General features: G+C 36.9%; 4 protein-coding genes across 6 annotated transcripts; 1 reads left to right on the top strand and 3 right to left on the bottom strand.

Moving 5' to 3' along the window:
* Positions 1-555: 555 nt before the first annotated feature.
* Positions 556-5,313, bottom strand: LOC105159489 (uncharacterized). Of its 2 annotated transcripts, none has more exons than XM_020697031.2 (10): positions 4,983-5,313; positions 4,349-4,435; positions 3,810-3,990; positions 3,315-3,511; positions 3,131-3,181; positions 2,420-2,511; positions 2,218-2,279; positions 1,495-1,586; positions 1,121-1,225; positions 556-1,018 (listed from the first exon to the last, which is right to left on the bottom strand). In XM_020697031.2, the coding sequence occupies exons 1-10, from the start codon at positions 5,238-5,240 to the stop codon at positions 881-883; spliced, it is 1,263 nt and encodes a 420-aa protein (XP_020552690.1). In that variant the 5' UTR covers positions 5,241-5,313; the 3' UTR covers positions 556-880. The 2 variants fall into 2 exon arrangements, with proteins under 2 accessions (XP_020552690.1, XP_011074873.1); XM_011076571.3 differs by having other exon boundaries at positions 4,349-4,414; positions 4,983-5,311.
* Positions 5,314-5,652: 339 nt separating this feature from the next.
* On the bottom strand, positions 5,653-10,966 carry LOC105159479 (pentatricopeptide repeat-containing protein At2g22410, mitochondrial). 2 transcript variants are annotated; one of them, XM_088880907.1, is made up of 3 exons: positions 7,350-10,966; positions 6,783-7,027; positions 5,653-6,041 (listed from the first exon to the last, which is right to left on the bottom strand). In XM_088880907.1, exon 1 carries the CDS (start codon positions 10,497-10,499, stop codon positions 8,484-8,486), a length of 2,016 nt encoding a protein of 671 aa, XP_088737033.1. In that variant the 5' UTR covers positions 10,500-10,966; the 3' UTR covers positions 5,653-6,041; positions 6,783-7,027; positions 7,350-8,483. The 2 variants fall into 2 exon arrangements, with proteins under 2 accessions (XP_088737033.1, XP_011074861.1); XM_011076559.3 differs by lacking the exon at positions 6,783-7,027.
* LOC105159468 (uncharacterized) lies at positions 5,880-8,082 on the top strand. The gene is made up of 4 exons (XM_011076549.3): positions 5,880-6,014; positions 6,274-6,464; positions 6,788-7,033; positions 7,228-8,082. Exons 1-4 carry the CDS (start codon positions 5,902-5,904, stop codon positions 7,950-7,952), a joined length of 1,275 nt encoding a protein of 424 aa, XP_011074851.1. The 5' UTR covers positions 5,880-5,901; the 3' UTR covers positions 7,953-8,082.
* A 148-nt stretch (positions 10,967-11,114) lies between the features above and the next one.
* On the bottom strand, positions 11,115-21,243 carry LOC105159458 (protein TOPLESS-RELATED PROTEIN 2). Its single transcript, XM_011076538.3, has 25 exons — positions 20,339-21,243; positions 19,701-19,880; positions 19,496-19,609; positions 19,261-19,419; positions 18,943-19,120; positions 18,741-18,867; positions 18,534-18,643; positions 18,276-18,414; positions 17,968-18,077; positions 17,753-17,822; positions 17,600-17,673; positions 17,415-17,510; positions 17,246-17,341; positions 16,992-17,119; positions 16,071-16,305; positions 15,802-15,969; positions 15,617-15,718; positions 15,352-15,498; positions 14,974-15,084; positions 14,703-14,885; positions 14,487-14,615; positions 12,629-12,724; positions 12,295-12,480; positions 11,608-11,780; positions 11,115-11,493 (listed from the first exon to the last, which is right to left on the bottom strand). Exons 1-25 carry the CDS (start codon positions 20,416-20,418, stop codon positions 11,280-11,282), a joined length of 3,405 nt encoding a protein of 1,134 aa, XP_011074840.1. The 5' UTR covers positions 20,419-21,243; the 3' UTR covers positions 11,115-11,279.
* Between the last annotated feature and the right edge of the window lie 993 nt (positions 21,244-22,236).

Genomic DNA, 22,236 nt, shown 5'->3' with positions numbered 1-22,236 from the left:
TTTCCTCTTGCATGTTGATCATTTTGTCACTCCTATGCTTCATTTTGTCTGGAGATGCTCACCACAACTGTTTCTGGAATGTGTTGCTTGGAAAGTTTCACCGGTGCATAGTTGGATCCAATTATTCAAATGAACGAGCGAACTTTTTGACACACTAAATTATCATTTCCAACTATTGTTCATCCTTTCTGTAAGAAAATAGTAGTCCTTATTTACATTTTCCTATCACTCAATATAAAGGAATAGTATTCCTTAATTTATATTTTGGTACATACTTATAAGAAAATAATACTCCTTATGAATTTTTAGGTGTTGATAGAAAGTCAGTACTCCCCATTATAAATTTGGCATATTTTTTATTTTAATAAAAAAGGACGATACTCAAAGAGCTCCCCCACCTCCGGGTAGTTAATTTAAGAAAAAACAATGTTATGGGTTAAAATTTATCAACGGTTTTTTTGAACTTATTTCCCTCAGCGAGGTGTAATCTTCGATAACATTCCAAGAATTTCCCCCATAATGTCTGGACCTAAGTGTGAACAGAAGACATAAGAGTACCGCAGAAATAGAGGCCATAAAATACACTAATTCACCACGTCAAATACATAAGGGCATGGGGCATTCTATCAACAACCAGCATCAATTCCCCTAAATTAGTCTCCAGAACTAATATGATTTCGCTCTCCTTTCCCACGAGCATATGATTGATCATACTTCAACATCCTTCTACGGATTTACGTAGGTTTCCTCATGCTCGGGCTATCAAGGACAACTTTCATCGATCACTTATGCATTGAAATTTACCCAAATCTATGATTTGCAGCAAGATCCCTGGTTCGTGCATGGGGGTGAAAATACCAACCCCAGATCACCCAACTTCTCATACTAAACAGCCTTTGAAGCCTTTCCTCAGGGCAGTTTCATCCAAGTTCCTCCCTATGAAGACAAGCTTGTTTATGCGTTTCTCATCAGAGCCCCATTCCTTGCCTGGGCAGCCATCAAAAATAGAATTCACAGCCTGAAAATTGTTAGGAGAAGATGTTTAGTTTTCAAGATTGACATTAAACCCAAATAAGTTTGATACTTTCGGAATGAAGCATGAGTGATGAAAGAAGATAACCTGGAAAACATAACGCTGTTCAGAGTCACTCACTGACAATATTCCTTTCATCCTGTAAAGGTCATCCCCTTTCTCTTCCACCAATCTTTCGAGCCAATCGTCAAACTGAATCATCATTAGCAAATAGAGAATCAGAATTCAGATGTTATTTACAGATCATGTAAAAGAACATGAAAGATGCCAAATCCGAGTCAACTTCCAGTACTTCTTGGACAATAATATCTATCAATCCTTTCTTCAAGACATGAAATATTAGTTGTAAGGTAGTATATTGGCAATGGTAGGGTAGTGGATTCGACAAGTGCAAATAGGCGAATGATTTTTGTTAAGATGCAGAACAGAACTATCCCTTACCAAAGAAGAGAAGCACTTACATAATCAAGATCTAAGGTTCCTTCAGAAACAATACTGACACTGGAGACAGCAGAATCGTGCACGTGATCATGATGGTGCCCCTTGTGATGCTCTACAAGAAGAAAATAGGTAGCGAGTTATAAGAAACATATTTAACTATAACAAGAGCAGTGGAACTACATTTTAACAGTAAATTATGCAATTAGCTGGAAATTTACTACACTTATGCTTGCTTAACAGACTTCCAATCACATGAAACAGTGGTCCCATCCCAATAACATAAAATTTTCTCTAAGTGGCAAAGTTTCTCTCTCAATTTCTGGAAAGGTGCATGAGTTAGGAAAAGCTCTCGACAGCATCTTGCTGTAAACCAGCCTTCTTTCATCCTATCAGGTCGGAAAAGCTAACTCATAGATATTGCAGCACCATTCAACAAGGCAGGACACCCACAACTTCCTCCAGTATTCTCACAGTTGTCTTCCTTATTTTTTTCCTGCAAGCAATTTCACTACTGTGTCCAAACTCCAAGGACTTATTTTTACTCGATGGATATAGTATTAGCATTTTACTTATAGTAATCCTACTGTAGCAATTCCAGCTGAAAGAATAACGGTAAAAAAAAACTGGCTTCATTTGTCCATATTTTTCCTTGTGTCTTTTCCCTATTTTCTGTGTACTACTATACAAAGCAGAACGACATGAACTGAAATCAAGAATATAATAGATAAGAATAACATACACACCATGTCCAGCTTCATGTTGATGAGAACAATGAGAATCATCTGATTTAACTTCAGATTCAATTCTACAAAACATAATAATTCAAGTATCAGAAAAAATATTGACACTTGACAAGGCCTCAGATGGTCAAAGAAGATATTTCATAAAAATCAAAAGAGTTGCACTACTGAATTTCTTTTCAATAAATAGATAAAAAACTAACACCTGTCAAGATCATAGCCTCCCACTCCCAAAACGAAATCCATATCAACTAACCCATACTTAGCCAATCTTATTTGTGCCATCCCGTTGATAAGCTGGAAAAGTGAACAAACATAATGGTTCTCAAATAATAGAACTTATCAGAAAAAGGAAAAGATAAAAAGCAAATTACAATTGTAAAGTTGAAGGTAGTATATGTTATGGAACTAGGAAAGACAAAGACCCATTTGTCTAGTGTCGCAACCCTTTCACCTGTCTTCATCATTAGCATTCCAAACCAACAGAAGAAGACAACCAAGAAGAACAGGGATAAGAAAACATATATCATCTGATTAGGAACTGTCTCTATTTGCATAATAGAGATAAGGTCTAAATTCAATTGCAGTACCAATAACCAAATTGGAGAAAACTCTACCATGCATGCAATTGAAAAGATCATGCAAAACTTAAAAGATTCCCCAATAGTGTAGGATTTTAATAGCCACCATAACTTAGCACCCCTTTTGCATGAATGGAATTCATGCAAATTATCCTCAGCAAACTGATTACTAGATTTGAGAATAAAAATCCTGCAATGCAGTTTAACTAACTTAAGTTCAGAGCATATCATTCATCAAAACACTTTCTAATCAGTTTCTGTGAAAAGAAGCTAATACCATCAACAAACTGCAAAGAAACAGTCATTCATTTTCTGAAACAGAAAAGAACACTTACCTTAATCCTCTTCTTTAACACCTCTACCTCGGTGTCAGTCACCAAATCTATCTGTCATGTGTCAACATAACTGAAGAACATAAGCACAAAATCCTTGTACTTCCCAGAGTCTTTAGAGGAATTTATGCTGTCTAGGAAGGTGAAGAAAGAATGGAAGTCCAATGTGAATAGAAAATCTGCATACTTTATTCAAAATAATACGGTCCGCATAAGCAATTTGTTCCACAGCCTCATTTACGACAAACCTTGGTTTGACTTCATTCAAATGTTTCATGGCATTCATGGAGTCAACTAAAGTAACAACCCCATCAAGTTTCACGTGGCGTGAAAGCAGTTCATCGCTACAAAATGTTTCAATCACTGGACCAGGCTTCGCAAGACCTGAATAACAAGACCAATAAACTCAAAAAATATGAATTGGTCTGGAGTTACACAACACAAGCAATAGCTCTCACAGCAGCCGCAAAAAAAATTTTGGAATAATATAAATATACATATCGGTCCACTTTCAACAAAATATTTATAGTTAGTTCATGGAAATGATTGAAAAAAGAAGTCATAGCAGCAAGATGGAGAAATTTAAAATACAAAGGAAATAAAATATACCAGAAAAGGATAGAAAACAGGATCATCCACACTCATGTTGAAGCATCTTTTCATTCATACACATTTTACATACCCGTCGTTTCTATAACAATGTGGTCAAAACTGTCACGCTTCTTCTTCACCAACTCCAAAAGCATTTTGACAAGGTCTCCACGCACAGTACAGCACAGACAACCATTATTTACCATGATAATGTCCTCATTAGATGAGGAATGACTAGCAACGAGCGAACTATCGATATCTACTTCACCAAACTGCAGCCAGAAATACCACAAATTTAAAATAACCGCAGCATAAGTACCACACATACACTACTTGACTATTGCTCATTCTGGGGTTTTTTTCTCTCATCTCTTTATAGTATAAACCAATGTATGATGTACATTTTTGACATGGTATCAATTTCTCTTGAACTTTCATATGTTCCGTCATCTGAGCAACAGCGACACAGATGTATTGTGGCTGTCGTTAGCTAATTGATTAGTTTCTACCTCATCCATTTCCTGATTTCTTGGTTTGAATCCACTATGCCACATTACAGATCCCATCCTAAAAGGTTGCACAATAAGAGAGGTGAGATACGCAGAAGAAAAGGAAAAGTCAAAATCATACCTCATTCTCTATGACAGCAATTCGCTTTCCATGTTGAGATGTCAATATATGATTCAAAAGCGTGGTCTGCGAAGATATATCATCACACTGAAATTCAGAATATAAACAAATAAAAAAGGCACATACATAAATGCATTTAAGCACAAAACACTAAAAATTGATGCTTAAGGCACCATCCTGTAAATTGAACATAATATAGACTGATTCCCCCTACTGTTACAAACACAACAAGAGGACTTTTAAGACATCAGCCCAAGAACTTATCTAATGACAAAGAACAAAACAAATGTGTGCTTCCAAGATCATTTTCGTTTGACGACCACTTGGACCAAATCCCAAAGAATGGACTTGGCTCTTAATGAAGATAAAAACTTTACTCACAACACACTTTATTTTATGTCATTAACGATGATCATTCTATCCACTGTCACCATAATCTCAGAAGAAGATTATTTTTCTCAATAGGAAAAACATAACAAGTCAGAAGAGAAGCATCTAATAGTTTCTATTCCCAGACCACCAAACCAAAACCCATCACAACCACTGCCTCTGAGCAACAAATACTCAATCACCGAAAGCTAAAAAGACAAGGAAAATATGAAAAGACATCCGTGTCAGCAAAATCAATATACACCTTTCCAGAGCCGAGAAATCCAGTGATGACGGTAGCGGGAATACGATTGTCGAGATTCAAAGAAGCGGCGATAGAAGAATTCAAGTCTTGTGTGATCACTTCGGAGGCCTCGGTGGAGAAGCTTCTGGAAGGGGAATATGATACCTGGGCAAAAAAGGAAGGGAAGGTTCGGAGAAGGGAATGGGTGAAACGAGATTGAAAGAGAGGGCGAGATGTGGTTCTGGAGAGGAGGAAGCAGAGAGCAGAGGGCATTGCCATTGGAATTGGAATTGGAATTGGTTAAACCCTAGTAGAGGTTTCCAGTATCAAGAATTTGAAATATTGATGAAGGTATTTATTTATACACTCTTTGAGAAAGTCAACATTGGGCCTTACTACATAAGGGTTTGGAGCCCAATAACCAAAAAGTAGAGCTATCAATTAAATCATCATTCAACATTATTAGATCAATACTGCATCCACTCCATAGAACTAACCCTCTAATTATTGTGTTAAGATATTATTACAAAATAAAGTACATTTTTGGTCTTTTAATATAAATAAATAAAATAAGGTGAAATGGATTCTCCTCAAATATCGCCATTTAAAATTTATACCAAAAAAATGAGAAAAGTAAGTAAAAGTAATATATTTATTTTGAGTGGAAAAAGGAATATTAACAGAGAAAAGCTGAAAAGGAATATATATATATATATATATATATAAAGGATAAAGACAAAAAGAGCATAACGGTTCGTACATTCAAAAAACAGGTAGCAACCCGCCATTGGACAACAGCAGTACTACCTCCTGCTGCAACACTTTTACCCTCTCTCTCTCTCACTCACACACACACAAGAAAATTCCTCTTCTATGGCTACTGCTATCTATATGTATCTTTCTCCTCCATGTATGAGTGAGAGAAAAGGGAGCCCGGAAAATGGAAGAGAGTGGGGAAGAAAGCATTGTCTGTGTGCTGAGGCCAACTCGTAGCTCACACATGGTCTCAACTTTCAAGAATCCCATGAAACCTCCCAGAGAGGATTCCTCTGTGTATGAACCTCAGCAAGCTTTTACTTCCTGCACACACATATATACTTACTGTCCATCTGTGTATAATAGTCATCTCATAGTCAGTGTGTGTGTGTGATTCATATATGTATGTCATTGTGTATGCATGCATATATGGGGTTGACTTTCTTCTTTGATTTTTTCCTTTGTTGTTTTCGTATGCAAGTTACTCGTGGATGATTTGTAAGTCATTTCCAACCACTATGCTTAACATGCTTTATGCCATAAATATGACTGCCAGGGCATGGTATAACTTGGAGAAAACAAAGCCAGTGAAACAACACGGATGCACAGATTTTGATGAAAGAAAAGCTCGCTCATCCCAGGACGTTCCTGCAATGGAAGACTTAAAACATGGACAGGAGGAGAATGTGAGCACAAGTGATTTGGAGGTTGAGATGCAAAAACAAGACAAAGAACTTCAAAATTCAGGTGCTCTGCTCTTTAACCTGCAACTTCTTTATCTGTTTATCAGTACTGTCCAAGAAGAGAAGATATAACAGATTTCATTTTGTTCCAAGAATGGTGAATAGAACAACAATAAATATGCTTTTATAGACTTCTTTTATCCAGGTTTTGGTCACAAAATTGTTTGTCAAATAAAGGAAAAAAGAAGGCTGTCTTATATGGATTTGGAAGCTAATAGGTGGTCTATATAGTGGGCGCTTGCAGTAGTTGATTTTCAGTTAATCGGTTAAATATCTATATTTTTCTCCTTGTTGCCAATAATGATAATGCTGTTGTATTTACCATAGGTGATGTGCAGGAAAGAGCTAACAGCAGAGGAAAGAGAAGAAGACTGCCGAAAGATGCCAATAGTGTGGGGACCTCCGTTCTTTGCCCTGAATCATTAGATATTCTACCCTTCCCATCTACAATGGATAACCGTTCTTTGAAGCCCAGTTTAGCTACAGAACCAACTTCTTCTAAATCAACAGAATGTGATTCTTCTGCTTCCGGTTCAGAAAATCCAAAAAATGATGAATTCTCCCAGCCTTCAGGTAAAAAAACTTATAGTTGGTGTTAGCTAGTCTATATTCTTGCATACTTTTAGCAATGAATGTTTTTATTATCAAGAATCTGTACTGCAACTGAGTTTCAAGTTGGTTACAGCCTCATATACATGCACTGAGTTACGACACCTGACTTGAGAAAGCCAGGTTACTGTATTCATCAGTCCTCCCTCTGATTGCAGGTTTTACTAAGAGAAAAAGATTAAAGCTAAAACAGGAGCTTGAAAAGCAAACCCAGCAAAATTTCAATATGGATCTAAAGAATCAGTATAGAGATGCAACGGAGAATGGAAAAGGGGCATACTTGGGTTTTGAGATCAAAGAGCTCCCTCAATCTGCATTTGTTAGTAATGGCTTGGAATTCTCCAGCAGCTGCTTGGATCCAGTGCATACAAGCCAGCAAGATGTAAGGGAAACAGCATTGGTGGATGTGACTTTGACCGTTAAAGCAAGCTATCGAGCAGAGAACGTCCCATTTGTTTGTCTAACGAGTAAATTGAATGGTAAAGCAATCTTGGGATATCCTCTAGAAATCGGAGAATTAGGCGATGCTTCTGAAAGTTTGCTTCCTAGAAAGGAAAGAGGTGCTTGTAAGCTATTCGATGATGATGGGAGTAAGCTCCATCTACTGGTTTGGAAAACTTCTAAAAGAACTCCTGTATGCTATATCACAAATTCACTTTCTTCTTCCATTTCCAAGAATGTGCAGTCTGGGCGAGCCAGTAAAACTGTGGAAGGCTCAATTTCCCCATCTACAGAAGATGGTCTAAAAGATCAATCTCTTAGAAAGTTGCTGAAGGATCCCAAACAACTCATTGAAAGAAAAGCAGCACCAAGCAGAACTTGTGTTCCGGTGGAACTCATTTTCAGTAAGATACTAGCAGCAGTCAGTCAGGTACAAGCTTAGTTAGCCTAAGATACAGTTTTGAGACAGTACTTCGATTCTCATAGGAAGTGGTCGGATAGTTTACTTTGTGGACTGCCATTTAAGGTATTAAAGTCGAGCCAGTTTCATTACTGGAATGTCCTTATATCAACATCTTTTGCTGCCACAAATCCTCAAGCACATCCATTTTTTTCTCATCTGCAGATTTTGTTTCCTTCTTCTGGTTTGTGTGAAGATGTAAAGTGAACAACAGTATTCTGCTTGTACGAGTAGTATAATGGCCCAAGCTGAGTCCTACTGTTGTATCTTTCTCTGTTTCTCAGGGAGATCTTCGTTTAATCCTTTATCATTTCTTGCTCATTTAGGAATTTCTTCAAACTTCAAAATTATAATATTCCACATATCCTAAAACCTTGATGTCTTTTTTCTGCTTGTATTTGTCCGCAGAGAATAGAGCTAATCAAGGAAACACTTGTTTGTATATTAGCTATGACATCGTATCGATATGGTCTCCGCAGAAGCCTTGTTTGATCTTCCAACTCTAAACATGTTTCACAAAAATGTATCAATCTGGCAAGTATGTGTTGTATAATCATCCAACTTTGATAACAGCAAAATCTCCCCCAGGACCCTGTATATGGCTTCCGATTCAGGATGCAATTCATCTGCTACTAGAAAGTCATGAAACACACCCTCCAGCTCTATAGAGCTAGACCCTGCGGTCTTCTTGACACCATTATCTCTCATCATACTTCTGGCCATTCTTACATCGCCCCATTTCCTCTTATTGGCACATAAGCTAGCTAGAAGCATATATGTGCCACTATCTTTTGGATCCAAAACTATAAGCTTCTCTGCTGCAAATTTCCCCAACTCCACATCTCCATGCATTCTACAACCATTCAGAAGCGCACCCCAAATGGCTTCATCTGGTTCCGTTGGCATTGATCTTATCAACTCATACGCTTCTTCCAAGTGCCCAACCCTTCCAAGTAAATCAATCATGCATGTGTAATGTTCCATTCCAGGAGTCAATCCAAATAATTCCATGGCCCTGAAATAATCCCAAGCTTTCTTGACTAATCCACCATGAGCACAAGCTGACAGGATACCAACAAATGTAATATCATCGGGCTTAAATCCCACTTCTCTTATATGTTCAAAGAGACCAAGGGCCTTACCTGCATTACCGTGTGACGCATAAGCCACAATCATGGAATTATAGGAAACCAAATCTTTCTTCATCATTTCATCAAAGATCTCTCTAGCTGCATCAATATTCCCACATTTAGCATACATATCAATAAACACATTGCCTAATGTTACACTAAGTGGAGTTCGTTTTTGCTTAACATAGTAATCACGAATCCGTTGGCCCATATCCATACAACCAGACTGAGCACAAGCTGAGAGCACCAAGACCAAAGTACTTTCCATGGGATCCAAACCTTCTCGCTCCATATCATGAAACAGTTCCAAAGCATCCTTTGGTCTATTATTATGCGAGTAACCTCCAATCATTGCATTCCAAGAGACCACGTTCCTCTCTGGCATCTCATCAAACAGCTTTCTAGCTAATTCAACTTCCCCATTTTTCATGTACCCATTAATCATGCTAGTCCATGAAAACATATCCTTCACTTCCATCGTCTCAAAAATCTTACCAGCCTTCTCTAAACTTCCACATTTGGCATACATATCCAACATGGAATTCATCATATTCATACTAAATCCAACTCCCCTCATCTCTGCAAACTCGTGAACCATCTCAGCAAACTTCAAATCCCCCTTCTGCGCGCAGGCAGAGAAGACTGCCACCATTGTTACCCCATTAGGCTCAACCTGACTTTTACACATTTCATCAAACAGCCTCAAAGCATCATCAACCATATGATGTTTCACATACCCATCAATCATACTAGTCCAAGAAACCACATCCCTTGTCTCAGTCTCATAAAAAACTCTAGTTGCAGAACTTAATTTACCACTCTCACAATAAAGATGAATCAAACCATTTCTAACAATCACATACCCTACAAAACCCGCTTTCCAAATCCTACAATATACAGACTCTCCCACTCTAAAATCTTGCAAACCTCCACAAGCTTTGAGCCCAAAGACGTAGCTTCTCTTGTCCATTTCGGGACATTCTCCAACCATTCTAACAAAATAACAAAAACCCATATCAAAATATCCCTTGTTAACACAACCCCTGATGATGGTATTCCAAATGTACAAATTCCGATCAAGAATCTGCGCGAAGAGGGCATTTGCATGGCTAAAGTCTCCATTCTCATCCAAAGCAATAAAAGAGAGAAGTCTGCTGACAGGAAAGAGGTGGAAAACGAGGCCCGCGCGCGTCATTTGAGCCTGGATTTGCTTTGCTTGAGACATGGAATTGCAGGATTCTATGAGAAGAAGAGTTGGGTGTGTGATTTTCAGGTTTGGATTTGCAGTTGAGTTCCATTTCTTGGAGTTTGAGGAGAAGTTTCTGAGGGGCTGAAAGGAAGAAGAATGGAGTCTTGAAAAAGAGGAAATCTGTTTCCGCACAACTGAAAGTGATCTCATGTGCAGACTGCAGCGGAATTTCACAAAATTGTATAATCAACAATGTCACTTCTACATAATCCAGCCCATTTCTCAGGCCTAGTATGAGATCATAATCGACAATTGGTAGTTGAGATCATGTAATTGATACTGGACTGCCATCGTATATATGCTTTTTTTTTGTAACTTTTCAAGAATTTAACAACGAAAACATCCAACTCCATTGCCAATCTTTTCTGCAAACTTGTATTTTCCTATGCAATGGATTCGTTTTTTTCCTTTTTTCTGTTTTCCTTTCTTTTATTAACAAAGAATTGCTTTGCTTGTTCCAAAAACTAAGCAAGAATTCTTTGTTTGTCAAACGAAAAATACAGTTTTTCATATTTTATACATTTAAATTTTCTTAACTTTCGCAAGAAATAGAAGTAAACTGCTTGAGTATGTTAACAAGTTTAAACTCTAGGATACGAACAAAGTCAAATTGGCTTCGATAGACTGCAAAGCTCGTGATGCCGGCCACTGAAACAAGAAACAAGAACGTGATCGTAGTAAAAGCCAAAATTGCAAAGATGATACTTAAACAACTAAATATCTATAAATTCAAAAAATAAGGAAGAAGAATGAAGCAATGAAATATGCAAGGATGACGGGTTGGTACCCGGATACGTGGTTAACCAGCAAATTAAAACTATCCTTCTCAATTTACTTTAGGAAGAATACAGGAGATGGAGAAGAAGAGATAACTTTACAGTAATAGGCCAAAAACAAAGAAAGAACTGTCTTGTATCATTTCAGACCTTTTCACCTAGATGGGGTTTCGGATGGCTGACTATTCAACGCAGAACTGGAAGGAATGGAAGGTAAGGCGCCGTTGTCTTGAGAGGTTGATCCACCCCATTTCGTTTCTGCATCTGATGGCTCAATTACGTGAACTGCACCATCGCTCATGCCAAGTGCAAATTGATTGGGATCTGATGGATGTGCTGCAATAACCACAGGGAAGGCGTTGCCGTTGCTACAGATAAAGAAATGTCAGATGCCAAATAGTTGACAGAAGAATCAGCAATCAATAATAACATCGCAAGAATTGGTTTTCATGAATGTCATGGGTCACTTCCAATTCGCATACCTGGAAATTGATGAAGGTACATAAGCAGAGGGTGCTATACGACATCGGAGGCCCAAACTATCCGAATCAAAGATTCCAACAGCACCATCACAAAATCCAGTGAAAATCAACAGGCCATCACATGAGTATATAGCACTTGAAATAGCAGCAGAAAGTGAATCCCTCGGATACCACTGCAATTATATTATCACTTAATCATAACTACTGTCTTTGGGGCAGAGAAAGCAACAAGACAAAACAATATGCATATCAAATAAACAATGGTGGATAATAGTAAATCTAGTTTAACTTTACCAGGCCTGACAAAAGCACATGAAAGAAAAAACTATTATTTTCCAACTCTATTACTGCAATCTAAATCTAATGGCATGGAAACACGAGAAACAAACAAATATTTTAAAGACTGTTGCCAGAGAAGATATACAAGCAAAGACAGAGAAGCACCACATTCCCCCTTCTAGGGTACAACACACAATCTGAACTTCTGTGCTGTATCAATTGGCAGATCGGGAAAATATTCCAAGTACTTCCTACTTATATGTTAATATTTTACTATGATTTTGCTCTTACAGACCTTTGTCTGGTTTAAACTGGCCAACTTCACCTACTTCTGATGGAATGTTGCATGAAGGGGGACAACATGGTACGCATGTGGAAGAAAGTAAAAGCAATAGGTAAGACACTCACCGAACGCAGACATTCAAGTTGAGCATCATAAATTGCAATTTGACTTTCATGAACAACCAGTAAATGCAATTGATTGTTATGGAACTGAACTCTAGTTTCTCCAACCAGAGGAGTTGAGTGACCAGGAGGTGCCTGTATGGGCCGTGATTTCTTCTTCTCCCATCCATCAATGTTCCAGATACACAGCTGCAAGCAACATTGAAAGGGAAACATATTGGTATCAAGATAATGTAACATTAACCATTGATACATTACCATAATGCAGAAAAAATTAAATATATACTATGTAAGTATATATAGGTCCAAGAACATCTCTATTCTGGCCTAGACTTGCCTGTGCATCAGCTGCAGATGACACCAAAATGTTCAAACTCTGAGAAAATGCAAGACCAGAGATTCGTTTCTGGTGACCCTTGAGCTTGGTTTTAACCTATTCAACGGACAGATAGTTCACCAATAATGAGTAGACTGTCATCAAAAAACTTGGTAACACATCCAAGTGGACCAACAACACGACAGACTGCATTACTCCGAGATGAGGCCAAACAGATTATGTAACTAAAATGATGAGAAAAATGCTATGTTATCACTCATCTATCTCATGTACTCCTGAAAATGAGACTAATTTCTATATCTAACAAGACAAATAGCTAAACATAGCTAATAGCCACACCATTCCAATATTAAAATCTAGGATTCATGGGCTAAAGGGGCGCCAGGTATAGAGCATATCCAATTGGATTTAACACTAATATATATTTAAAAACTTTGGCTTGTCAAAACAAAGTTCAATGAAGCTATTTACAGTATTTTCTATAATTAAAGTCATAGAAGTATTAAGGTATTTTAATAAATTAGTCAAATATCGCTATATTTATTCAAATATATTAAGTTCATAACTACCATATTAGAACCAAGTTTCTTACACTGACACGAAGACATATGTATGGTGCTCAATTAGATGGTCCCAGAGGTCCTATTTTCTAATAGAAGAGCTTTCAATTTCTCAGGAGAAGACAAAGCTACCTTTCTCCCAAGAGCACAACTGGATAATGATAGTCGGTTATGGATTATCTCATCTTCAAGCTTTTATCAGACTTCATAAATCTCGTAAGGTCTTAGACATCTTATACAAAATTTTCATTTGCAATATAAGCATAACCAAATACTGCACATCCTTCCATGTATTGATTAATTAGCAAAAATTGACCCAAAATGTTTATGAAACAACCCTCTTACTATCGATGTTAAAAGACTAAGGAAGTGTTTGTCAGAACTTCTGCTTTTAAGTGATTTTTGTAGAAAAAGTTTAAAGTTGTTGAGAATCAGAAGTGGATAGTGTTTGTAAAGAAAGTGAAAAGCAAACAAAAGCTAAAATGAATAGTGTTTGAAGAAAAATCACTTCTAAAACAAACTTAATTCATTAAAGACCATTTTGTCCTCATGTCAAGATACCATTTTTGCATATATTTGCACTTGTTGTTTGTCAATACTAATTATTTTTCCACAAAAAATAATAAATTTTATTATGATCAGTATATTTCATATTTAGTTTTTTTAAAAAAATTCATAAAAAAAAAAGTGAATGTTTAAATAATGCTCACACTAAGTTATATAACTATTGACTCATGCACAATAATTAAACTTACATGATTGCAAAAAAAAATATCTTTTTATTAATTAATCATAGCCATTTGATTAATATATTTTAATGATATAGGAATAATATAATTAGATAATATAGCAAATAAAATATAAGAAATATTAAATATTAAATATGTGAAAATGTGATTGTTGTTAAATTATTCAAATTATTTGAAAATTTCAATATCAACTTTAAATATGCAATTTTAAAAATAAATTACAGGCAGTAAAGTTGAATTATTGTAACGAGGGTAAAGTACTAGAAGAAGAAGTTGGATATATTACAAAAAAACCGTGGCAGGAGGTGCTTCTAGCTTTTGGCCTAAAAGTGTTTCTCTTAGAAGTTTCAGAAGCAGCAGAAGCTGGCATCCCAAACACCTAAAAAGTACTTTGGAGCCAAAAGCTCAAAATGCTTTTCCGAAGCTCTCGCAAACACTCCCTAAACCATAATCCTCGGCTGATGAGCAACGATGAATGCAATAAGCAGCTAAACTGTTTCCTCTAATGAAATATCATCTCCGTCTATATCAAAGACACAGAAATTTTACCTCGTCAACCCTGACATTATAAATTTGAATTGTGGAGTCTTCCATTCCAATTGCAATTATATTGTTATCCTGAGGATGAAATGCCAGATAAGTTGCTGCAGGAGGTGGCGGCATGAAAGTTGTCATTACCTGACCAGAATTATATAAACTTTAGTTTCTCACGGAGCATAAATGGAAACAATTTTCAGGGACTTTCAACTGAAGATGTTGACAAACCTTAAAGGTCATCATGTTGAACAATGAGACCTTTCCCCCTGAAGCAGACATGACATAAGAATCATTTTTAGACAAGGCAATACATGCAACAGAATCTTCGGTTGGTTTGGCATCACTCAAGTCATTGGACATGAGAGCCCCATTATTAGGCTGCCACAACTGTGGCACGCTCGAGGCAGAAGACTGAAAGTACACATAAAATCATTTCAATTAAATCAAGTGGATAATAACAAATCACATCCTGAAAGAAGATGAACACTCAGATTCTGACCCTTCCAGATGGATTGCGTTCACTGCGCTGCCATTTCCACAGCTTATGAACAGCATTGGAGGCCAGTGCCAGCAGAGCTAGGCCAGAGTTTGTGTATAACAACCGTACCACCTGTGGTCATAGTACAGTGGTAATGAAACACAAAGAGGTGGGGAATGACAGCACAAAAAGTTAAAAGGACCATAGCATATGTTTACAATCACATGCGGTCTGGGGAAGAATAGACATGAGCTAAGGTATTGAATTTTAGCTCAATAATAAAGACAAGTACCAGCCACTAAAGAAAAATCTAACAATCTTCTCAATCAATTAAATACTATTTGGATAAAGGAGGATCAATCACAAGTCAGATTTCAAGAAAATGTCCGCATAACATACTTTACTAGGTGTCAGAGGGTCAGGTAACTTTAGAGTCTTAAGTTGAGATGAGTCAGATATGTCAGGAAACTTCCAGCTCTTAATTTTGTCAGTGTTGTCAAGAATCCTTGGTTTGACATCAGCAACCCTGCTGCTTTCCATGCTAGCCTGCATGTTGATCCAAAGAAATCAGACAAGATTCTGGAATGTAACAGAATTTTGATGAACGGAATTCATTAATGTATCAATAAAGAAAACAAAATCAAATGAAAACCGAGAGCATTACCAGAAGAGACATTGGCTGCTGGACTCTGTCAGTACGATCAAGGATGGGGGAAACTGAGGCAGAAACATTACCGATGGGACCTAGTGCACCACCAATAGCAGGCTGCCGAAAAAGTTGTGTAGGAGAAATTAAAACCAAACTGTATGAAACATATGACAGACATCAAAGAGGAAAAGAGAAATTACTTTGACATTGACAGCTTCAGAAAGACCACGAGACCCATCAAATGCTCTGGTCTCCAACATTCTCAGCATTCGCTGCCCGTCAGCATTTGCCAAAATCTTAATTCCATTGTCACTAGTTGTAACAGCCAGCAGAGAACCTTCTTTATTAAATCTTAATCTAGGACTTGCCTGCAAAAGAAGTAAATGCATAGCAACTTTAGGATTTCTTTTTTTAGCAACAAAAATAAGTATGAAGCTAAATGAGGCGTGCACATCGTAGAGATACTAACAGGCAGGCCACCATCACCGTCGGTATAAGTAAGCATATTGGTATTATCCATGTCCCAGAATTTTATTTGAAACTCGTCGCCTGCAGCTAAGAAACGGTTCCTTGTTGTGTCAAACTGCACAACACCCAAAGAACGCTTCCGGAAACCAGAATACGTCCTTTTAATGGCTCCTTCACTCTCATTCCACTCAACCAGGTGAGATTCACCTTCTTTGCTGGTTCCACAAGAGAAGAGTCTGAAAGGAATATATAAATAAGAAACTAATGCAACCTTAAGCCTTTAAACCTGAAGAAGTGGTCATTCCAACCAAAAGGTGATAATTAACTACGTTGCTACAACAAAATAAAAGCAAATGTTCTATGGCCACGACTGAAAATAAAAAACCTCAAAATAGGAGCAAACCCTAGATTTTTCAACTGGCTGACTGCTTCCAACTAAAGAAGCTATATATCTTTATCTAAAGTTAAGGAAGAATTAAGGAAATCCCTTCTTGCATACAATCGATGACGGCCTAGAAAAGAAGAATCCCACCCTACTGGTTAATGATTGGCCCCACCTTGTGATGATTTAAGCAATACTGCATACCAATCCCTCTGTAGAAGGGGTATCCTAAATCCACAAATACACTTAACATGAATGACTCTAGTATTTCAGCAAGTGGTTAGTATATTAGGTACATTTAACAACTGCATTTTATAGCACGAATACACTCAAATCATTTATAGGTTTAAATTTCAAAAGCCTATTATTCACAATCAATATATTTTCACATAGTGGTTCATAAATATTTCTAGAATTCAATGTTGAATACCATTTATCCCTCAAAGTATTAAAGTCCACCATAACCAAATATTACAGGGAAAAAAAAAAAGAACCACATTTTCACGGAAAAGATTAACCAGCACAAGATTCTGAAAACACCTGGTTCCATCAGCACTGTATGCCATTGTAGTGCACCAAAGTCCAGGGGCATCATAATCTACTCTTGATCCCAAGGAATCATAAAGCCATGCTTTTATTTTCCCATCAATTGCAGTAGAGAAAATAAACTGCATACAAACTAGAATCAGATACCCTTTTCTCATTTTTACATATCAACTGATGCTTATGCAGTCATTCATAATTCAATAAAGCACTCAGTAAGGAGGAAGACAGGAATCAATTTAAAAAACTACCTGAATATTCTCTTTATAGTGAGGACATACAGAATACACAGGAGCTTCATGACCTTCAAAAGTATACTGTCTGCGACCAGCAACAGCATCCCATACCTGTGACAGACCAGTCAATGTAGAAAACCCAAATTACCACATTGGAAGACTTACTAAGTCCAAAGGCTGATACCTTAATTGTCTTGTCGTCCCCACATGTGACTATGCAGAGCTGCTTATTAGGATGAGCGAAGGCAATATCATTCACGCCACCAACATGCGCATCAATCTACAATTAGGGAGAAGTCATCAGTACTCGAAAATTGCATATGATCCTCATTCAGAAAGAGCGAAAGAGAAATTTGACAAGATCCTCACTTCTAAGTGTTGTCTTAATTCTCCAGCTGGGCTGTATGTATATATCTGAACAATGTGCTTGGAAAAAGCAACCCCTTCAAAATTAAAGCATATCAATGCCAGTAATGAAACAAGATTGATTCAGAAGTCCGATAGCATGACAATTTTACGTACCAAGTATAGATCCATCTGGGCCCCATACACATCTATTAACAGATATGGTGGCATCTTTAACCAAAGTTGTCTGAACAGCAAAGTGAAAGATTTTAATCAGAAGTATAAAATCAACAAGAAATCAAGACTAAAGATAGATAACAAAATCGAGAAGAAAGTTGAAATATAATAGACCCAATTCATGCACAAAAGCAACAAAAACATCAAGTACTCACTTGAAACGGCATGGAACAAGATGATATGTCCCAGACCTTAAAGGTTTTAAGTGCTAGCCTTTCTCGTGAACCTACTTCCCATATGCTGATATCCCCAACGTTTGTTCCAACTGCGACATAGATAACAGCCAATCATATACTCTGCGATCAACAGAGTCAAACTGTTGTATAAAACAGTTCCATTTCTAGGATTTATTTTTCAGCAATATATAACAGTATCACAGACTAAGAGTCGTCTGAAGTAGAAGAAAGATGACATCAAGCCGGAATTGGAAAGAAAAATAAAAAGAGGTTAATGGATGATCAACCTAGAAGAACAGTCTGTTGTTGTGGATGGAAGTCCATGCTCATAACATTAGATCCTTGACTAAGGTTTCGTACAACGGTTTTGGGAAGGTCATCTGGTGAATAGATGTTAGCCTGATGAGTAGAACCAGAAAACGACACCTACAGAATATTGGAAGTGTGTTACAAATATTGGGGTATAAAAGAAAAGCCAAACAATGATTGGGAAACAGAAATTTAATCCAACAGACAAATGGAGCCAAAGCTATATGTGCCCGCACCTCATCAGGCTGTCCAGTACGAAGACGCTTCATCAAGTGCTCTGAATCAGCAGTCTGATAATCCATTCCAGGACCACCTGGAGGAGTCCTGGGATGTTTCAAAAAAGCAGCTGCGAAGCACAGGGGTGGGAACATACTTCAATAAATTGCTCAATTTCATATAGTGAAGTCATTGCAAGTAAGCTGATCCTGAGCTTTACAACTGACCAGAACTTGGTGCCTGGACAAGGCCAGGAGGAGCTGCAGCAACAGCAGCATGAGGTATAGAAGGGTTAGCAGTTGACATCCAACCTGCAATAGCACTTGGAGGAGGAGAAACAACTGGCTGGAAAGGCTGCAAAAATGAAGTTGGGGGCCGTGAGAAAAAAGTGTATCTTATTTTGCAGGCAAAAGCAGCCACTCTACTTACACCATGGCCACCAAGGGGAGGAAAAACGCCAGGTTTAGGAACAGGTCCAGCAAGAGGGGTGTTAGTAGGAGGGGGCGCACGTGTGCCATTACTCGACGCACAAGTATGATCAGTAAAGAGTGTTTTGATATCTGGGTTCGGTCGTGGATTCTTGCAAAGCTGATGCTGCCAGTTAAGACTGGAAAACACATCAAACACAATATGACATGCAAACATCACAAACACATTAACCATTACAGAAGTTCTGAAATGGTAAGACAGTAATGAAACCTAATATCAACAAGTTATAAGCACACTGAAGACCATGAAAGAATATACCTTTGGTTGATGAGTGTTCTCAATCTTGAAGCCTTAAAAGCAGGAAATGTGAGCTTGTCGCGAAACAATGGATTCGCCTCTATAAGCTTTTTAAGTTCAACCAGCATAATGTTCCGCGCTGACTTTGTGTCCCCATACTTGGAGAGCTGCTCATTCTGCCTATAAACATTTACTATAAGATTAATAAAGGAAAACAGGTTCAGATCTATATTATACTACTATACTGAAATGTTACCTAAAATTGTCAAGAGTCAAAAGCTGGGTGATTTCTTTAAAAAGATCTTCATTAAAAGACGCAAACACCTTAAGATCTTTAACAAGAATATCAACAGCTTTAGCCCGATCTTGTCTGAAAAACATTAGACAGTTGACAACAAGTACTATTAGCCATGCAACAAATATCAAAATTATTACCATGACGACTTTGAAAGAAAGCATACCTGTCAAGAGCTTCAAGATATTTCTGCTTTCTAATCTCAAAGAAAATTTTCATAGAATACCGGTTGTCCTCAACCTTTGTGAAACCACTTAAATAACGCTCAACTTCCTCCCATTCACCTGCTTGGACTTGATCCTCAAAGTACTTCATATTGAAGAAAAAGCCAGATTCTTGCTCCAACCTAAATTCATTATGTGTACAATTCCCACGTAAATTAAGAGCAACAAAAGTCAATTAACTTCCCTTAGGCCTTAACAAACCATTAAGTAACAAAAAATCAACCGTTCAAGCACCAGTTGTTTTCATATTTCCTCTCTGTGAGAAAATAGTAATTCATGCTTTGGAAGTGAAATAAATAAGATATGCTTGCCAGGCAGAGCAATGACACCACCCAAACGTAGCAGATACTTATACTTCATTCTAGAAATTTAACCCGCCACCCAAAAAACAAATGCAGATATATGTAGATATACTTTGAAGCTTATTTTTTGACCAATATTCTGTTTATACCTAAATCAGACTAAATGCAAACTAAAAGACAAACCCTTTTTTTTTCCCTGCACTTTAGGAGTATGGCAAACAATCAATCATGAGTTACCACAAAACTAAAAATGCAGAGCTAAGGCATAACCAACTTACTTATGTACAGTCTCCTTGAACTTCTCCTCATCCAAGAACTGCAGTATTAAGAAAACCAGTTCTCTACTCAAGGACGACATAGTGACGCCTCCCGGTATCCCCAACCACTCCAGTGCAAATCGCCACTAGTAACCGAATCAAATTTTTAAAGAAAAAAAGAAACCTAAAGCACTTCTTTAATACTACCAACTTTCAGACAAAGAACACACGAACTTCCTCAAAGTGAAACAGAACATTCTATCTATACCGTGGAAAACATTTTCCCCAAATTACAATGTTCAATTCTCCATCACCATCAAACAAAGGAACAAATCTAAGGGCAAAGGAAAATCCTAATACTAAAACCTAAAGTAGAATCATGTCTGTAAATACTCCCTCAACATTCAACTTCAGGAACCAATTTAAACCCCTTTCCATTTAAACCAGAAAATACACTTCCCAAATACCAGCAGAACCAAATAAAAATAAATAAATAATCCCCAAAAAAATAGACAAAACACTTCAAACTATAGAATCAAGACTTCAACCTCCAAGCAAAATTCTAGCACCAGACCACACAAGCCCACCTCTTTCTTCTTCCCTTCACCCCGCCTCTCCTATTCAAAACCCCCAACACCAAGAGCAAAATTTTACTGTGTCTGGATCTGAGAGCAACATCTCCTGGTGAACCAAAAGAAAGAGCTCACCTGTAATGGCCCAGAATTCTAACAATGCACTGAGTTAGGGTTTTTTGTTGTTGTTGTTGTTGTGGGAAGGAAGAAGAAGCTCCTTTTCTGGTTTCACTCTCTTTCCTTTCTCTCTCTGTCACACTTACACCAGCCCCCACTTTCCCTACTCTGTACTTTTCCCTCTCTCTCTCTCTACCTTACTTCCTAACTCTCACTTGTGTTTCTCTCTCCAGAACATTAACCGCGTAAAATATTAATATTAACTATATATATATTACACACATAGTAAAAGCAATAATTACAATTCCACCCCTCCAAGTTTGATGTAATTATATTTAAATTTTTTATAATTTAAAAAATTAAATCAAATACTCCGACTTTGCATCTCTGTTATAAACAAGTGTCTCTTTTAATCAAAATTCACTAAATTTATTGAAATTAACAAAAAAATTGAACAACAGTCGATATTTATCCGCGATTGACTTATTGAAGGTCAAATAATTTATTCTGACTAAATTATCCTTATAATTGTGAAGTTACACTTTCTAGCATCCATTAACATGTGAAGAAGTATAAGAATAATTTAATTATAAAAATAATTATTTTAACTTACAATGAAGTAATAATAAGTCAATCGTGGTAAAAATGAACTTTTATTCATTTTTTTTTTTTTTTGTTAAGACCAATTTGGTGAATTTCACTGACAAATGGACTTATTTGTTAGACGAAATCAAACCTCGAAGTTATTAAATGTAACTTTCCAAATTATATAAAATTTACATATAATTACATCAAATTTCGAACAAGGGGAGTGTAATTATCCCTATAGTAAAACAGCACATCTCTGGGATTAAAAATATGGGATGAGGAAAGTTCTCTCCAAGTCCTACTATATAACACATTTCCCTCAAAAAAATAAATTAAAAAGCATACCCCTCAATTTATACATTACGATAAATTATAATGAGCTTTCATGAGATTTTGTATAATTACGAATATCCCTTCTCTAAAAATTTACAAATATGGAAAAATTTTAAAATTATAAATAAATTATCCAATTAGTCCATACAAATATTTTAGAAAATATTAAAGAATAAGTAAATTTATAATTTACAGTTCACGAAAATATTTTGATCAATTTACCACAAAAATTGGATAAAAATCTAATGGAGAGGCTAACAAACATGATTAATTGTTAGACGGTAATTAAAATAATAGGTATTGATACTT

This window comes from Sesamum indicum, linkage group LG1, assembly GCF_026168435.1.
Source record: "Sesamum indicum cultivar Baizhima isolate 11 linkage group LG1, ASM2616843v1, whole genome shotgun sequence".
NCBI classification, from domain to species: Eukaryota; Viridiplantae; Streptophyta; class Magnoliopsida; order Lamiales; family Pedaliaceae; genus Sesamum; species Sesamum indicum.
Note: the sequence above shows the minus strand (reverse complement) of the source record. Positions and strands in the feature narration are given on the sequence as shown.